We start from the raw sequence: 14,607 nt of genomic DNA on the forward strand, positions 1-14,607 counted from the left end.
CCCGACTATCATCTCGCTTGCAGGATTCGCAAAGTCTCAGGATTACGCGGTCTCCGGTTGACAGTAGAGAATTCGGTGGCCATGGATAAAGTTGTCGGGATCCTAGGTGGGAGTGGGTCGTCTTGGCACCTATCTGTTCGAGCGTTGCACTGACATCACCGTACCTCTCCAGTTTCTGCATCTTTCACGCGACCGGAAGTTTACACGTCTATCTCATAGGCGGAGGCCAACTGGGCCGTATGCTAGCTCAGGCTGCGTCACTCCTCAATATCGATGTTGTCATCCTCGATGTCGGTGAAAACGGACCAGCCAAACAAGTCGTCGCACCCCGTTCTCCAAAGCTATCGCACGTCGATGGCTCCTTTGCGGATCCTGACAGGATCCTAGAGCTCTCCGCGAAGGCAGACGTCCTCACAGTGGAAATCGAGCACGTCGAGGTCACCGTTCTCGAGGCTCTCGAAAGCAAAGTCCCGCTTGGCGTGCATCCGAGTCCCTTCACGATCAAGATCATTCAGGACAAGTACCTGCAGAAACTGCACTTGCGCGATGCTGGCTGCCCCCTCGGCGAGTTCACTCTGGTCGACTCAACCGTGGAGTCTATCCGGGCAGCGACTGTCCAACTCGGTTTACCTCTCATGCTGAAGAGTCGGACCCTTGCGTACGACGGGCGAGGGAATTTTGTCCTCAACAATAGTTCTCAAGCGGAGGAAGCCATCTCTGCGCTGGGCGGCAGGACCCTATACGCGGAGAAGTGGGTGCCTTTCGTGAAGGAGATCGCTGTTATGGTTGTCCGCTCTCGGTCTGGAGAGGTCATCTCGTATCCTGCTGTCGAGACGGTTCACAAGCAAAATATCTGTCATCTGGTCTTTGCTCCTCTCCGCGATCGCGACTCCGCCATAACGGCTCGTGCTCGTTCTGTTGCTGAGGATGCAGTCAAGACCCTTAAAGGCGCGGGTGTCTTCGGTGTCGAGATGTTTCTCTTGGCTGACGGTTCGTGACCGTTCATTCTTGCTGCGATTGATGGCATTACTGATCGCTACGTGTAGGGAGAGTGTACCTGAACGAAATAGCGCCACGACCACACAATTCCGGCCACTACACCATCGAAGCATGCGAAACTTCGCAGTATGAGAACCACCTCCGCGCCATCCTCGACCTCCCGCTTGGCTCCCCCGCCCTGAAAGTCCCTTCCGCATGTATGCTCAATATCCTCGGCGCCTCTTCCTCCTTCTCCGAGATCACGTCCTTCGCCAACTTCGCATTAACCGTACCCGGGGCTCGTGTGCACCTTTACGGCAAGACAGAGAGCCGCAAGGGTCGCAAGATGGGCCACGTCACCATCGTTGCCGACTCAGACGCCCAGCTTAGCACCCGTCTCCGGCCCTTGCTCGCCAAACTCCCAGGCGGCCACGATCCACGCGAACTGGATTTGTACGCCCCTCTCTTCCCCGCCTATGGGTTCTCGCATAGGCAGCCTCTCGTCGGTGTCATCATGGGCTCCGACTCCGACCTCCCAGTGATGCTTCCGGCGGCGGAGATCCTCACCCGCTTCGAGATTCCGTACGAACTCACCATTGTGTCCGCACACCGCACGCCGGACAGACTTGTTGAATACTCGCGGTCGGCGGCTGCCCGGGGGCTGAGGGTGATCATCGCTGGAGCAGGCGGAGCAGCGCATTTGCCTGGGATGGTAGCAGCGATGACTGCTCTGCCCGTCATTGGTGTACCCGTCAAGGGCAGCTCGCTAGATGGCGTCGATTCTCTCCACAGCATTGTTCAAATGCCGGTACGTGCTTCGCCGAGATGTCTTTGCCGCTCTTCGCTGACCGTGCCTTCTCTAGCGCGGCATCCCCGTTGCCACTGTGGCGATCAACAATGGCACGAACGCGGGCTTGCTTGCCGTTCGCACATTATCTACTGGCCAGCCTCACCTTGTCACTGCGATGGACGAGTACCTCGTAGGACTAGAGACGGAGGTCCTCGGCAAGGTCGACAAAATCGCGGAGGTAGGCTGGGAGGCGTACCTAGAAGCGAAAAAGACTAGCGGTAGCTCGAAGTAAACCCATTGGCTAGGATGTAACGAGGGAAGCAGCATCAAGTGTATATATACTTGTAGCATTTGTAGTAGATGCGTATGCGAGGCGGATGACCCGACCTGCACGTAGCGATAAACATCTGTGAGTGCTTCAAGCCGGCCCGAGTCAGCCGAAGAGCGCTACTACCCGGCGGCTTTGCCAGGTGCCACTGCCAGCTGTTTGCTAAATACCCGCAAGTACCAGCACTTCGTCGGTCGTCCCAGCTAGTTCAATCACAAGCAGTAGCACGGCGACAGCGATAATCATCATTGCAGTATAGTCTGGCTAACAAACTCGCATTCACGGGTTTTTGGTAACAAGTCTTCGTTCAGAGTTGGTCCCAAGGATATCAATTCCGCTGCATGTGTCGGTGAGTCTTCATCTAACAAGCATCCTCCCCTCCTCCCCTCCAGTATCATACTGTACTTAAAGCAGGACGGATATGAGGCTCAAAAGGAAGCTTCTGTGATATGTAACAGGTCGGCACATGGTCCGGGAAGTCCCTGACGGAACTATGCTGCGGTAAGGCGGCTAGGTAAGGTTTCGATTGCAGTGGCTTACTAGCGTGTGCTTTCATGGACACCATCCTCCACTCTCTCCATGGCTCACCCATTTTTCTGGCCTGGCAAATATTTCTTCTACCCCATCGGAAACACCTCTGCGGTCTGCTTGACACGCGATCTTCCTCCGGAGGAACATGCGGATATCCTCATACTCGGTTGTGGCGACCCTCGACATATCCTATACACCATTTTCTCTGAGCCTGCCCAAGGTGATCTGCACGTCCGTTTCTCCTATTTGACTGGGATTGACGTAGCTCTCCGCCGAGTAGCTGCCACCCGACAGCTGGACTTCACATGTGTCGACTTTGAGCCGGGCGTTTTGGGTATGTTGCATCCACTTGATCCAGGATTCATCGACGGTTCGAAACTGATTCTGCGACTTTAGCCAGAAATGCCCTCTTATTGTCGCTGATTGCGGACGAAGTTCCTGTCACCACCATATGGAACATATTCTATCATATGTATCTTGACCCCGCTTCCCATTTAGCGTTGATATCACAATGCAAGAAGCTTGTCGATCTCTCAGAGAACATGGACGCATGGCGAGCCTCCCCTTACGGACAGTATCTACGATTCTCTACCGAATTCACCCTCGTGGAAATGCGCCGCCACTGGTCTCTTTACATCGCCATGCCTCAATTGCCTTCCCGGCGTCAGAAAGCCATTCGAGACGCGTTCACACAAGTCTTCAAAGGCCGAGGTAACTCCAAAACGACACCCATGACCTCAGCACGCTCGGCCGGCCCGCTCATCTTCAGGGCCTGGGACTCCGGCGGAACACAGGCACTCAACTACTGGAAGACTGGGACGACGTTCTTCCAAGCTAAGGACATAGCGGGCGCGAAGCTGCTGAATCCTACTTTCGCCTACTGTCTTACCGGAGAGGGATGCGGCGTACACTACGGGTCCGATCCTCTGACGACGTTTCACTACGCCGCCCTGTACGGCAATGCGAAGGTGTCCGTTTCCGCTTCTGACATGGTTAGAGTCGCCAAAGAACAGTTCTCCGACTGGTGCGCCGCATTCAACGCGGTCATCTCCATTCCCTCCACAGCACCTCGAGTACGATTTTTCCTAGCGGAAGTTACCGCTGCTTGTCGCGCCCTCCGGGCGTTCGGGACGACGGGCACGCTGAATATTGGCATCCCGGTGGCACAATTTCGTACCCAGCTTCTTCATCTGGCTAGACAAGAGTACGTCGAGGATCATGCCCCGACCTCATTCAATGTCATCGAGACGTCCAACCTCATAGACCATATCGGTCTACTCAACGTCCTCATCGCAGCCTTGCCGTTGCTCCACTCAACATTGTGGAGCGTCCTCTATACTGAGTCCTTGCTCTTCCATGGCCTCGACGCGACAAAGGAATTCGCGGATCTCTTGTACGCTGACATCGGCACAGTCGGTCTCCTACTCAATATATGTCCCGTCGACTACCTCGCAGGCTACACCACACGATCCAACACCCACGAACTCTTGTTGCATAAGCTCATTTCGAACAAGGACACCAACCAGATGAAGCAGTCGCAATTTCACCAGGTGACCACATGGAGATCCCCGACTTCCTGTGACAGCATCGTGACCCTCCACGACGCTCGCCCTCAATCGCCTCCTCAGCTTGAACCTCGTCAGCTCGGAACGCTCCTCTTCGACATCTACCACGCTCTCTTTGAGCAAGAGGACTCGACGACGTTCTGGCGAGAGAACCAGCAGAACATGCTTCGCGCTGTCGCTTCTGCGAACATGATCCACTACATGCGCGAAGGCTTCGTCCTCTTTCTCAAGCTTGTCCGTGAGAGACTCAGGGTCCCCCACGAGCAGTGGCTAGAAGTGATGGATCGCTTCATGGATCTCGAGCTCACCGATGTCACGATGCCCATGAATACCGTCAACCGCAACGATCTCCAAGCGCAACTATACCGTCAAGGAGTGTACTCCGTGACGCACTACAGATTCGGCTCGGTCACGAGGGCCGGACGATTTCGGGACTGGGACGTTGTCCCGCCTGTCGTGCGCATTGTCCTCTCTATCCCTAGGGAGAAGATTACGAACTTCGAAAGCATCCTGGAGGAGACCCACACAGGCACGCCGCTAATCAACTGCGACGTCCTGGGCATCATGACCCACAATATTTTCGCCGCCATCCATGTCGCATACGGCCGAGCCATCGCCTCGGGCTCCAAGAGAAGCCCTCGCGTCCTCTTCGAGGAGGACCCCGAAGGAAGAAACGGGACTATGCCGCTCGTCGCGTCGTGGGTTATGCCTTCGTTCTTGCTAATTGATCTAGAGCCACCAGAGCAGCTGAATGTTCGCATGTGCGTCCGGAGCACGATGGCGACGACGCAGCTGCACGCCAAGATGGGCTTACACCTCGATATCTTCAGCGCTAGTCTTATGGACGAAGAGCATGTCCACGTTCTCCCAGAACAACCGATCCCCCAACGAGACATCGAGTCTCCCCCAGGTCCGGCTATCTCACCCAATTCTACGCTCCGTGCGCAGATCGGGAGACAAGGCAGAGCGTTCGTGGAGTTGGACGAGCAATGTGAGCTCGTGAGCGCGTTGATGGCTAGGATAGACCTAGAGGACTCCGATGTCATACGCGAGTTCAGCGCCGGTGCCATGCCTGTAGTGGAGCAAGTGTCTCCGTGCCTGATGCGACTTACCATTGCGGGACGTTCTCAAGATGTTGTCTTCCCCTTCCCCGTCATAGGCAGCCAGAACCGACTTCGACTAGCGCGGAAGTCGCGGTACATTGAGGTGCGTGGCCGGGATGATACGGACTCAAATATGCGCTGACCTATCCAACAATCGATAGGTGGTCGTCCCACCCTCAGGACCGTTCCTGAAGCCAGACGGGATGAAGCTGAACCCATACCCTGTCATCGGAAGCGGCAAAGCGCTCTCCCCCTGGAGCGTCCACTGCCTCGCTCTCGATACTCTTCCCGTGCTGGATCTCGCAGGTTCCCAGCTCGATGGGTGGCTCAACCCACACGTCGGGTCCATGCTCTCCACTCGCGAGCGCTCCATGCGCAAGAAGCAGAAGTCCGATGCGCTGCTCTTCGTCAAGGACAGCCTCCACTCCATCTTTGTCCGCGCTGCTGGTATCCAAGGCGGCCGGTCGCAGCGGGTTTTTGCTCTCCGCGATGAGGTGACAAACAATTGCGACACCGTCCTCTTCATCAGCGATATCCGGTATGACCTTCACTGCCACACCATGGTGTGCGACGGATATGTCCTCCCCCTCACGCCCGACCTGTTATCGGAGATCGTCAGCTTTTTCGGGGAGCTCGTCTATGGGCCAGATATGGTCAACGTAAGGGTCTTTGCAGGAGAGATGGAGGCGTGGAAGCAGCTCATCCCCGCGTTCGTCGAGCGCTGTCGCACGTGGGAGCATGTCGACACGTGCGAGTACCTCAAGAAACAGGAGGTTCCGCTCACGCTGGAGATGGAGAAAGATCCTCTGTGCAGCTGTGGGCGGGGTCAGGACGTTGGCGGGCTCGAAAAGGTCAAAGAGTGGCGGCGGTTGGCGCCGTACGTCACCCGGCTTGCGCTATCGCCGCTCTTTGCGGTGTCGTATCTGGAGTCCGTTGGACGGGACCCGACGTTACACAAGTGCTCGGTGTGCAGAGGGAAAGGGAAGCCGAAGTTGATGACTTGCAAAGGCTGCCAGAGGGTCAGGTACTGCTCGACGGCGTGTCAGAAGAAAGACTGGCCGAGGCATAAGGCGCAGTGTAAGGCGAAATAGAACAAGTACTTCTATATTGTAGGGTAGCGCCATCGGGCAGGCTCCGTCGCAAGGAGATGTTCAGAAAAAATAACACATGATACGCCCATTGGACTGGACATGCGACCGCTCTTTTGCAATTGGAGATACAACTTGAACCACCCTCGCTGATAGTTCCCTTCAACTCGAAGCAGCGCGTGGGACGGAGCCTAGAGCAAGGGGTTACCGTGGCGAACACGAAGGAGAGTCAGAGAGGTCCAGCAAACCTGCCTCGAACATTGCCACTTCAACACTTGCACTTGCACTTCCTCCTTCCACCTTCACCGCTATTCCCGTTGATTGGCTTCCTGTCTGATTGATGGCTATCGACTTGCAAGCTCGGACGCCTCTCCCAGACAACCCCTACCAGCCACTCAGACAATCTGGCACGCTCTTATCAGCTTGTATGAGAAGACTTGAACCTAGGATAGCCAGGCGAACAGCCTATTTCTAAGGGGACACTATGCAGTAACCCAGTCAATTGGTCCTATTTGTGAGTCGGACGCTCCAGCTCATGATCGTGGAGGCTGTGTGACTGCGGCTGCGCGGGCCGCAGCCGCAGTCCTTACGAGTTCAGTTTTTATCGTTCGCCATCGAGAGCTCCCTCTAACAAAGGGGATGGCATCCTCCGAAGTACTTCTTGAGGAACAGCCTCTGCTGGGCGAGCATGAAAAGCAGTATGTGGCTCAGGTTCACTTGGGCAGCATCAATATCAGGCCCCTGCAATACTGTAAGTGGCAGTGTTCTCCCCTCCAGCTATATAGGAACATTCTGACATGCGTCTGGACTAGCTGAGGTGCCTAGAGCTGTCAAGACCGGTATTGATGCAATGCGCAATGATTCTCTAACCCGGTATATCAGGGTGAGTCTCGAGTAACACAGATGAACATTTGAGTGGACAGACGCTTACTGGCACGTGTAGGCGAGCGACTTCTCACCCACTGTCTATAATCTCCGGGAATATATCGGGGGGACAATTGTACACATCCAAGCGATCCGCCAGCGTCGAGACCTCACAATTGACCACGGCGATGCGATATGCTCCTTGTACGTCGAGCGCAGCAGGAATGGCTCATCTCTAGGTATTCGCCCTCCTGATCTCAATCACAGTCGCCTGCCCGGGGACAAGGATAGCAAGCTACCTTCACTGATACCCAGCCTGCTGCGCAAGACGCAGCCCAAGGAATCCATCAAGGTGGACATTTCTTTACATGACTCGATTAACCATGATCAGTTGACCATGTCTTCAGCGATCAAAGGAGGTCCGCAGTGCCATCGACACCTTGGTGAAGGACAACCTTGGCGATCGATACGCAGACATGATTGAGATCACACACCTTGGTACTTCGCCGGAGAAGCAAGGCCTTGGTTACGGCACAGCATTGGTGAAAGTGGTCACCGACATTGTGAGTAGTGTAAACGGACCGCAGGAGAACAATGGTATTGATCATTTCTATCGTCGTGATGCAGGCAGATGGACAAGGCCTCGCGGTGACCTTGATCACAACGGATGCTTACAGGTTTTACGAGTTCGTCGGGTTTGAGCTTGTCGCAGAGAAGCTCGTCGGAGTAGACAATCCAACTTGGGATGGTGCACCGGTTCCCATCCGCCTTGTGAGTGGTGCCAATCGTGTTGTCAATATCATAGTGGCAGCGCTGAGGACATTTACACGCAGATGCTGAGGGAACCTCACCGGCCTGGCAGCTGGGAGAAGCAGATGCGTCATAAATAGGAGAACTCAACCTCTGGAGCACCTTCGTTGTCGAGTTTGGACTACGTGGATCTCGGGCAGGACACTATAGTACTGCAACTTTCTCAATGGGGTTTGTTGCGGGCTGCGGTCGGGCTTCGCCCTCCAGGCCTCAGCCCGCTCTTCCTGACTAGCTGAGGAGTGCCTGCGATCCTGTGAGACTCGCCTAGCTGCACTTGTGCACCTGGAAAACGAACCGCAACCCCACACGGAGTGGCATATATCGGCCTACAGCCTACCTGGCCACTTCCCGTGGCCAGGGATCACTTCGACTTAGGTTCACGAGATCTAGGTTGGAGACACCTCATCTAGAACGAATTGGCACTAGCTATTTTGTCAAGGTGAGATCTAGCCTTGAGTCGGGACGAGACAGTCCGTCGGATTCGTGCTAATATGCCGACCGAGTCTAGCCAGATGCCTGACTAGCTACACACACAGGGTTCAAATGCCAATGGGAAGCATGCACCGGTTACCTTGCTGCCCCGGCTCAACGTGTACCCTGTTGCGAAGTCATGATAAGTTAACGGACGTAGCGCATGTCGTGGCCACTGGAGCGAATTCAATCGCAGGCTGTGGAGGTGAAGTGTAACTGCTGGAGCAACAACGCGAATACACGGTACGGGAGTCATGTTATGTGCAACGAGAGCAGGAGACAAGGCGCGGGACTGGTACATGTAGACTCAAAGTAGTATCGACGATATAAAGCGTTCGGTATAGATACAATCGTGCGATTGCGTGTCGAATCGTATTTAAGTATGCATAAAATCACGTCGCATCCGCGATGTTCAAGTCCATGTCGTAGAATTCGTATCTATGTCCGAGAGGAGCGAGATCGGTCCAGGATGTTTTTGGCTGGTTTCATCAAGTCTTCGGGAAACAGTAGTGAATAGTCTCTATGCTCTTTCACGCAGGGGCCGTAGTAGCCGCAGCGGGAGCAGACGTGGTCGTAGCAGCAGCCGGAGCGGTGCCTGCAGGCACGGCGACCGTTGAGCCGCCGCAAACCACCTGTGTTGAATCGGGTGCGGGGCCCCAAACGTTGGGATATACACAACCCGCGATCTCGGTCATCTTCGAGCTGGTATCTTGCGGGTCCGCCCAGCCGTCGCCCGCCGTAACGGAGGCCCCGGTGAACGTAGGGGGCGGGAGGGTGATGGGCGCGTTCGTGGGCGTGTACATGGGTAATTGAGCAGGGTCCGCGCCGTTGACGTTGGATATCGCAGGCGGGGGGTATTGGGAGAATGACGCGAGAGCGGTGGCGGCGATCGTGCCTGCACCCGACCCTCCGGTTTGCCAGGGTTGGTACTGGCCGTCCCAAGGGACGTTTTGAGGGAACCCATCGGCAACGCATAGTCCGAGGGCCGAGCGAGGGTCGTCCGGGATCCAGCCTGAGAGGCAGGTTTAGAATACCGGTGGAGATCGGCTCAACAGGTCACTCACCATTTTGCAGGCCAAGTGAGTAAGACCAGAAAGGCGCTTCGACTTTGCCAGTAACGGAGGAGTTGCCGACCTTCCACGTCCAGTAGAAGTAGCCTGGTAGGGCCATAGAATTCATCTGAGACATGACAAAGTTCTTAATGCCGGTCTTCATGTCGTCAGTCCAGGTTTGCCAGTCATCCCACGTGGGGCAGTCGGTGAGCGTAGAGTTCTGACCGACGTTGAGGACCCATTTGCCACAGTTATTGATCGCACCGCTGAACTCCCCGGAAATCGTGATGCCGAAGTCGGACTGGGACTGGTTGTTCGTGTAAGCGACGCAGCCGACCTGGGGCCAGTAATCGAGGGGGTGATTGAAATCGCCACCGAACGCGACGTACGGATGCGTATCGAGCATGATACGCTACCAAAACGAGATATCAATATCATAAACGTAGTGTCGCGAATGGAAGCACCCACGTCCGACCCAGGGAGGAAGTCCTTCCACGAGGCATCCGACTGGAAACCGTCATGTATGGCAATGTACGGACCCTTGCCGATGCCGGTGATATTGCGGATGATATCATGTGCCTGCAGGTAGCTGCAAGGCGCGTGAGATCGGCCCTTCCCTGACCTGTCTTGAATCGCAGGGAACAGACTTACAACCGCGTCAACTGGTCGCGACCGATGATTCCCAGAAGCGGTTCATTGATCGGCCCAAAGATCTGTACGACATCAGAGTATCCTTCCTGGCTGAAGAACTCCGTGAGGAAGCGGACGTAGTCCATGGTCCGCTGAGCGTTCGCGATGCCCATGTACCCGTTCAGGAAGTTGATGGGACCGAGGCGGCCAGAATGGTTGTAGCCGTTCTGCGAGCCAGGTACGGTGTGCAGCTCCAAGTACATACGCAGGCCGTACTTGCGCGCCCACTGGATCGCGAGGAGAACGTAATCCCATGCCTTGTTGGCGAGGAACGGTTCGCCCGGCCAGGTCTCGATGGCCCAGTAAGGCACGGGGAGACGGACCCAGTTGAGACCGGCGCCTGCGATCGCGGCAAAATCTTGCTCAGTCTGTGTGACCAGGCCAACGTGAGCCTGCGTAGATAAGCGTCGGACACGGAAAGGCACTCACAATGAACGTCTTATAGTGGTCCTCGATCTGACCGATCCCACCGCCCTCGGTCGTGTCGTTGAGCATCGCAACGCTCAAACTCCATTCGTCGACGGCCTGCCCGGTAGGAAGCGCGGGGGTCGGCGTCACATTCTGGTACTTCTCGAACAGGGAGGGCACGATAAAGGGCTCGAGAACGAGCCAGCCGCCGAGGTTCACACCCCGGATTTGGTCGGTGGAGTAGTCCCACGGCTCGGCGAGCGACTTGGTGAACGACTGCGCGCGCGCGCTGTTGTTGAACGGGTCCTTCGGATCGTCGACCCCTGGATGATAAAAGTAGAAGAGGTGCGTAAAGTATGATGTCAGCGTGTCGGGCGCGTGAGAGCGAGGTGGGAAGATCCTGGGACGCACAGAAGCCGCCGAACTTGTTCGTGTACGTGAACGACGTGCCGTCGGACATGACCACCGTCGAGCCGTCCCCACCCGTCACGGCGCCGGTAGGCGACTCGGGATTCGAACCTGAGCTGCCACCCGACTTGTTCCCGGAGTGCCCGGAGTGACTTTTCGTCAAGACCACCGGAAGAACCACGGCGAGGACGATGATAACGATCGCGGCGATACCGACACCTAGCCAGATGTAGAGACGTCTCCGCCGCGAGGTGGGACGCGCCCCCTGGACATCGCGTGACTCCTTGTAAGCAAGCGCGGCTTCCCCAGCTGGTCCCTCGGAGTCCTCGAGCTTCGTGTGATCGAAGAGCATGGGACGCGACGATGACGGAGACGGGGACGCGACCACATACGAGTTGCGCACACCTGTATCGGTGAGCGTCGCCGCAAAGGAGTTCCGGTTCACCATCGGGGTCGGGGGATCCAAGTTCCCTGGCTGGTTCAACGGGGTGTCGGGACCTGGCGTTTCAGGAGCATCATGGACAGTGGTCGCCGGAGGAGGGACGTCGATAACCTGGGAGGGGTCGGCGAAAGGGGAGGGGGCGGCGACGTCTTCTCGAGAGCCGGAGGACATGGTCGTCGGAGGGGGCGTCTGCCTAGCCGGGACGAGGGATGTGAAGGCGGCGGGACACGACAGCTCAAAGCTGGTTGCACATGTTCATATCGAAAAACAAGCGGGCAAGAGGGGCCGCTCCTACGCCGAAGATGCGTCTAATGATAGCTATGTAAGTAGTGCCGGGGGGAGATAAGAATGCGCAGGGGTGCATCATAGAATTCGACATGCAGTCTGGCCTGAGAAGCGTGGAGTGGGTCACTTGGTGCTTCGCGACGCGCTGTTACTGCGCGATGTGACGCACCTGTGTGGCCTCCTGGTGACTGCATGAGGCCAAGAGGGATTCTTGTGCGGGTGCCGGTGGAGTGCGGCAGAAAGCGTCCGAAACTCGAGTTGATGCGTCTCTGCCGAGGCCTGGTTTTGGCAATCAGGGATTGTGGCATGGTTGGGGAGAGGCTGGGCTGAAGGAGGCTTTGATTCGGGCGCGGGGTGACATGCGACCGAGGGAGAAGGATGAGTTCAGGCCAAACGCTATGAAATGAGAAGGAGAAGGCAAGAACGCAGGACAATTCGATCGCCATGTTCTTGAATTAATGAACTCGCGAGCATCAGCACAGATCCGTATCTCACGGGCTCAGCCAACCAACGCAGAGCCTTCTCATCTAGTGCTGTGAATACCTCCAAATAGATTCCCATCTGGTGAGACAAGTGCGCCGATAATGGCGGTGGAATCTGTTGAGATAAGTAGGCTCTCTGAGACCGAATGTGGCAACGGCACCCAACGGTCTCAATGGTTTCGTCGCTACGCTCCAAGGCAGCGTTCACCGGCACCCTCTGCTAGGTTGACGATAAGATAACACAGGACTGATAAGGCATGTCGGTCGCTGCCTGAGAGGTGTTGTATGTTGAGATGACCTCGTCAATGGTATCGCTCCTCACGCTGGCCCTCGATAAAGTGAGCGAGTAGACCTAGTCACCGCCCAAGCTGCACGCGCCGCACACGTTGACTGGCAGCAGTCGCAAGCGTGGGCGGGGTGTGCAGCGAGCGATATCTTTACGATCGGCGCGCGGCTAGTCGGACTCGTCTATAAGATCGACCGCCGCGGTGTCCCTCCTGTCCTACATCTTCCTGGCCTCCGCCTGATCCTTTCTTGCTCGCTGTATCGATAACGCTCTTCAGTGCTTCATCTCACCATCTCGCTCAAGTCTCCACCCCAACTTCCGCTGCGCCTCCACACTTTGAACACCGAAGCCGGACACTGAAGCGCTATGGTCGTCCAGAACTCGCCGTCCTCCCAGGCGACGCCCGCCTCGCTACCGCCGTCGGTATTCACGCTGCCGCAGACGGCGCAGCTGGAGGCGCTGTACACGATCATCAGGGATAAGGAGACCAGCAGGGGCGACTTCCTGTTCTACTCTGACCGCATCATCAGGCTCCTCGTCGAAGAGGGGCTCAACCACCTTCCTGTGGTGCCCAAGACGGTCGTCACCCCGACGGTACGTGCTCCGTGATGTTTGGGCCAAGTGCGGAGGCGCGTACTCAACTGCTACAGGGCGCGACGTATGAGGGCGTCGGCTTCGAGGGCAAGATTTGCGGAGTGTCGATTCTGCGAGCGGGAGAGGTGGGTTGAGAAGGAATCCATGCGACAGTGACTGATCACGACGTGCGCTGCAGGCGATGGAGGCGGGGCTGAGGGAGGTGTGCAGGAGCGTCCGGATTGGGAAGATTCTCATCCAGCGCGTACGTCCCCTCTCGCTGCTGTCTCGCAAGTGCCATGTACCCCTGCTCAAGCGAAGCGGATAGGACGAGGAAACCGCGCAGCCGAAGCTGTTCTACTCAAAGGTGCGCATCGCACACATGTATCGGCGCCCGGCAGTGAACGCGGACACATGAGCAGCTGCCGCAAGACATCGAGAAGCGATATGTTCTGCTACTCGATCCCATGCTCGGTGAGTGATGCTGGTGCCGCCGCTCGCGTGTGCGAATTCTGACAGCGGACAATCTCGTCAGCGACGGGGGGGTCGGCGATCAAGGCGGTCGAGGTGCTGAAGGAGCACAACGTCCCCGAGGACCGAATCATATTCGTGAATTTGGTACGTGAGGCGTTGGACGGAGGGCTGCGATGGAAGCGCCGCTTGTTGCTCGCTCGCCTGCGGCCAAGACATGTTTGGCTGACGGCCTGCAGATCGCGTCGCCCGAGGGTCTCAAGAACTTTTGTGCAAAATTCCCGCAGACGAGAGTGGTAAGTCGTGCTTGCCACACCGTGTCGTCGTCTGTGAGATGCTGAGCACGGGGGGATGGCGCGCAGATCACCGGCTGGATTGACCAGGGCTTGAACGAGAAGGCGTACATTATCCCTGGCTTGGGCGACTTTGGCGAAAGGAGGTAGGCTGAACACATACTGATATCTCCCGCTCGCGCTTACGAGAGGATGGGCGACAGGTATTGCTCATGAACGCCGAGTGCGCTCCGGGTAGCACGCAGCGCGAACAGCGGTGAATTCGGCCGAGGAAGCGACAGATTTGACAGAACGTTTGGGAGCCCTTGGTTATCATGCTATGGAAGCCGTGTACGATAGCGTGCGTTTCGCGGCATCGACTGCCTATAAGTAAACAGGGAGGCCGACTTGGGTCGAACGAAGAGGAACGTGCTGCTCGTACGCATGTGTAGCTTAGCTATAGGCCGAATAGTAGGAGAAACAAGTGTGGTAGTGCTCATGTGGTCAGGCGGGGCAGCTCGTCGTTCGGAGTCGAGGTCCGATGGGCACAACGAGTAGACATCGTTGCCGAGGCCTGCTGGACGCTGGATGGGTGCATGCATGCGATGGCGAGTTTGAGGGCTCCTCGCAAGAAAGCAGCACATAAGATGTGAACATTAGCCGTATCATTCAGTCGAGCGTGAGCGTGAGTGCATCCTGTACGTACGTAC

At 56.6% G+C, this 14,607-nt stretch overlaps 5 protein-coding genes across 5 annotated transcripts; 4 read left to right on the forward strand and 1 right to left on the reverse strand.

The window, feature by feature from the left end:
- Positions 1-49: 49 nt before the first annotated feature.
- Positions 50-2,156, forward strand: DICSQDRAFT_94493 (Phosphoribosylaminoimidazole carboxylase). The gene is made up of 4 exons (XM_007371425.1): positions 50-106; positions 220-990; positions 1,047-1,786; positions 1,842-2,156. Exons 1-4 carry the CDS (start codon positions 82-84, stop codon positions 2,058-2,060), a joined length of 1,755 nt encoding a protein of 584 aa, XP_007371487.1. The 5' UTR covers positions 50-81; the 3' UTR covers positions 2,061-2,156.
- A 123-nt stretch (positions 2,157-2,279) lies between these two features.
- DICSQDRAFT_113934 (uncharacterized protein) lies at positions 2,280-6,475 on the forward strand. The gene is made up of 4 exons (XM_007371426.1): positions 2,280-2,847; positions 2,908-2,961; positions 3,024-5,398; positions 5,457-6,475. The coding sequence occupies exons 1-4, from the start codon at positions 2,676-2,678 to the stop codon at positions 6,384-6,386; spliced, it is 3,531 nt and encodes a 1,176-aa protein (XP_007371488.1). The 5' UTR covers positions 2,280-2,675; the 3' UTR covers positions 6,387-6,475.
- A 1,176-nt stretch (positions 6,476-7,651) lies between these two features.
- DICSQDRAFT_72947 (uncharacterized protein) lies at positions 7,652-8,087 on the forward strand (the record flags this gene model as incomplete). Its single annotated transcript, XM_007371427.1, has 2 exons — positions 7,652-7,810; positions 7,875-8,087. Coding segments are annotated over 2 exons (372 nt in total), but the record flags the coding sequence as incomplete, so codon positions are not given.
- A 971-nt stretch (positions 8,088-9,058) lies between these two features.
- Positions 9,059-11,438, reverse strand: DICSQDRAFT_72970 (glycoside hydrolase; the record flags this gene model as incomplete). Its single annotated transcript, XM_007371428.1, has 6 exons — positions 9,059-9,540; positions 9,593-9,992; positions 10,049-10,169; positions 10,232-10,638; positions 10,700-11,001; positions 11,090-11,438. 6 exons carry the CDS (start codon positions 11,436-11,438, stop codon positions 9,059-9,061), a joined length of 2,061 nt encoding a protein of 686 aa, XP_007371490.1.
- Positions 11,439-12,634: 1,196 nt separating this feature from the next.
- On the forward strand, positions 12,635-14,392 carry DICSQDRAFT_141800 (PRTase-like protein). Its single transcript, XM_007371429.1, has 9 exons — positions 12,635-13,175; positions 13,232-13,300; positions 13,354-13,419; positions 13,483-13,521; positions 13,577-13,628; positions 13,690-13,772; positions 13,865-13,921; positions 13,988-14,064; positions 14,122-14,392. Exons 1-9 carry the CDS (start codon positions 12,948-12,950, stop codon positions 14,132-14,134), a joined length of 684 nt encoding a protein of 227 aa, XP_007371491.1. The 5' UTR covers positions 12,635-12,947; the 3' UTR covers positions 14,135-14,392.
- Positions 14,393-14,607: the final 215 nt, after the last annotated feature.

This window comes from Dichomitus squalens (assembly GCF_000275845.1).
Source record: "Dichomitus squalens LYAD-421 SS1 unplaced genomic scaffold DICSQscaffold_104, whole genome shotgun sequence".
In the NCBI taxonomy this organism is placed as follows: domain Eukaryota; kingdom Fungi; phylum Basidiomycota; class Agaricomycetes; order Polyporales; family Polyporaceae; genus Dichomitus; species Dichomitus squalens.

Bases quoted from the DNA above. Each gene is read 5' to 3' on its own strand.
- DICSQDRAFT_113934 (XM_007371426.1), top strand. From the start codon at position 2,676: ATGGCTCACCCATTTTTCTGGCCTGGCAAATATTTCTTCTACCCCATC. The intron at 2,848-2,907 runs GTGATCTGCACG...TCCGCCGAGTAG, and splicing joins TTTCTCTGAGCCTGCCCAAG to CTGCCACCCGACAGCTGGAC. The intron at 2,962-3,023 runs GTATGTTGCATC...CTGCGACTTTAG, and splicing joins CTTTGAGCCGGGCGTTTTGG to CCAGAAATGCCCTCTTATTG.
- DICSQDRAFT_141800 (XM_007371429.1), top strand. From the start codon at position 12,948: ATGGTCGTCCAGAACTCGCCGTCCTCCCAGGCGACGCCCGCCTCGCTA. The intron at 13,301-13,353 runs GTGGGTTGAGAA...CGTGCGCTGCAG, and splicing joins CGATTCTGCGAGCGGGAGAG to GCGATGGAGGCGGGGCTGAG. The intron at 13,629-13,689 runs GTGAGTGATGCT...CAATCTCGTCAG, and splicing joins GCTACTCGATCCCATGCTCG to CGACGGGGGGGTCGGCGATC.
- DICSQDRAFT_94493 (XM_007371425.1), top strand. From the start codon at position 82: ATGGATAAAGTTGTCGGGATCCTAG. The intron at 107-219 runs GTGGGAGTGGGT...TCTATCTCATAG, and splicing joins TAAAGTTGTCGGGATCCTAG to GCGGAGGCCAACTGGGCCGT. The intron at 1,787-1,841 runs GTACGTGCTTCG...TGCCTTCTCTAG, and splicing joins ACAGCATTGTTCAAATGCCG to CGCGGCATCCCCGTTGCCAC.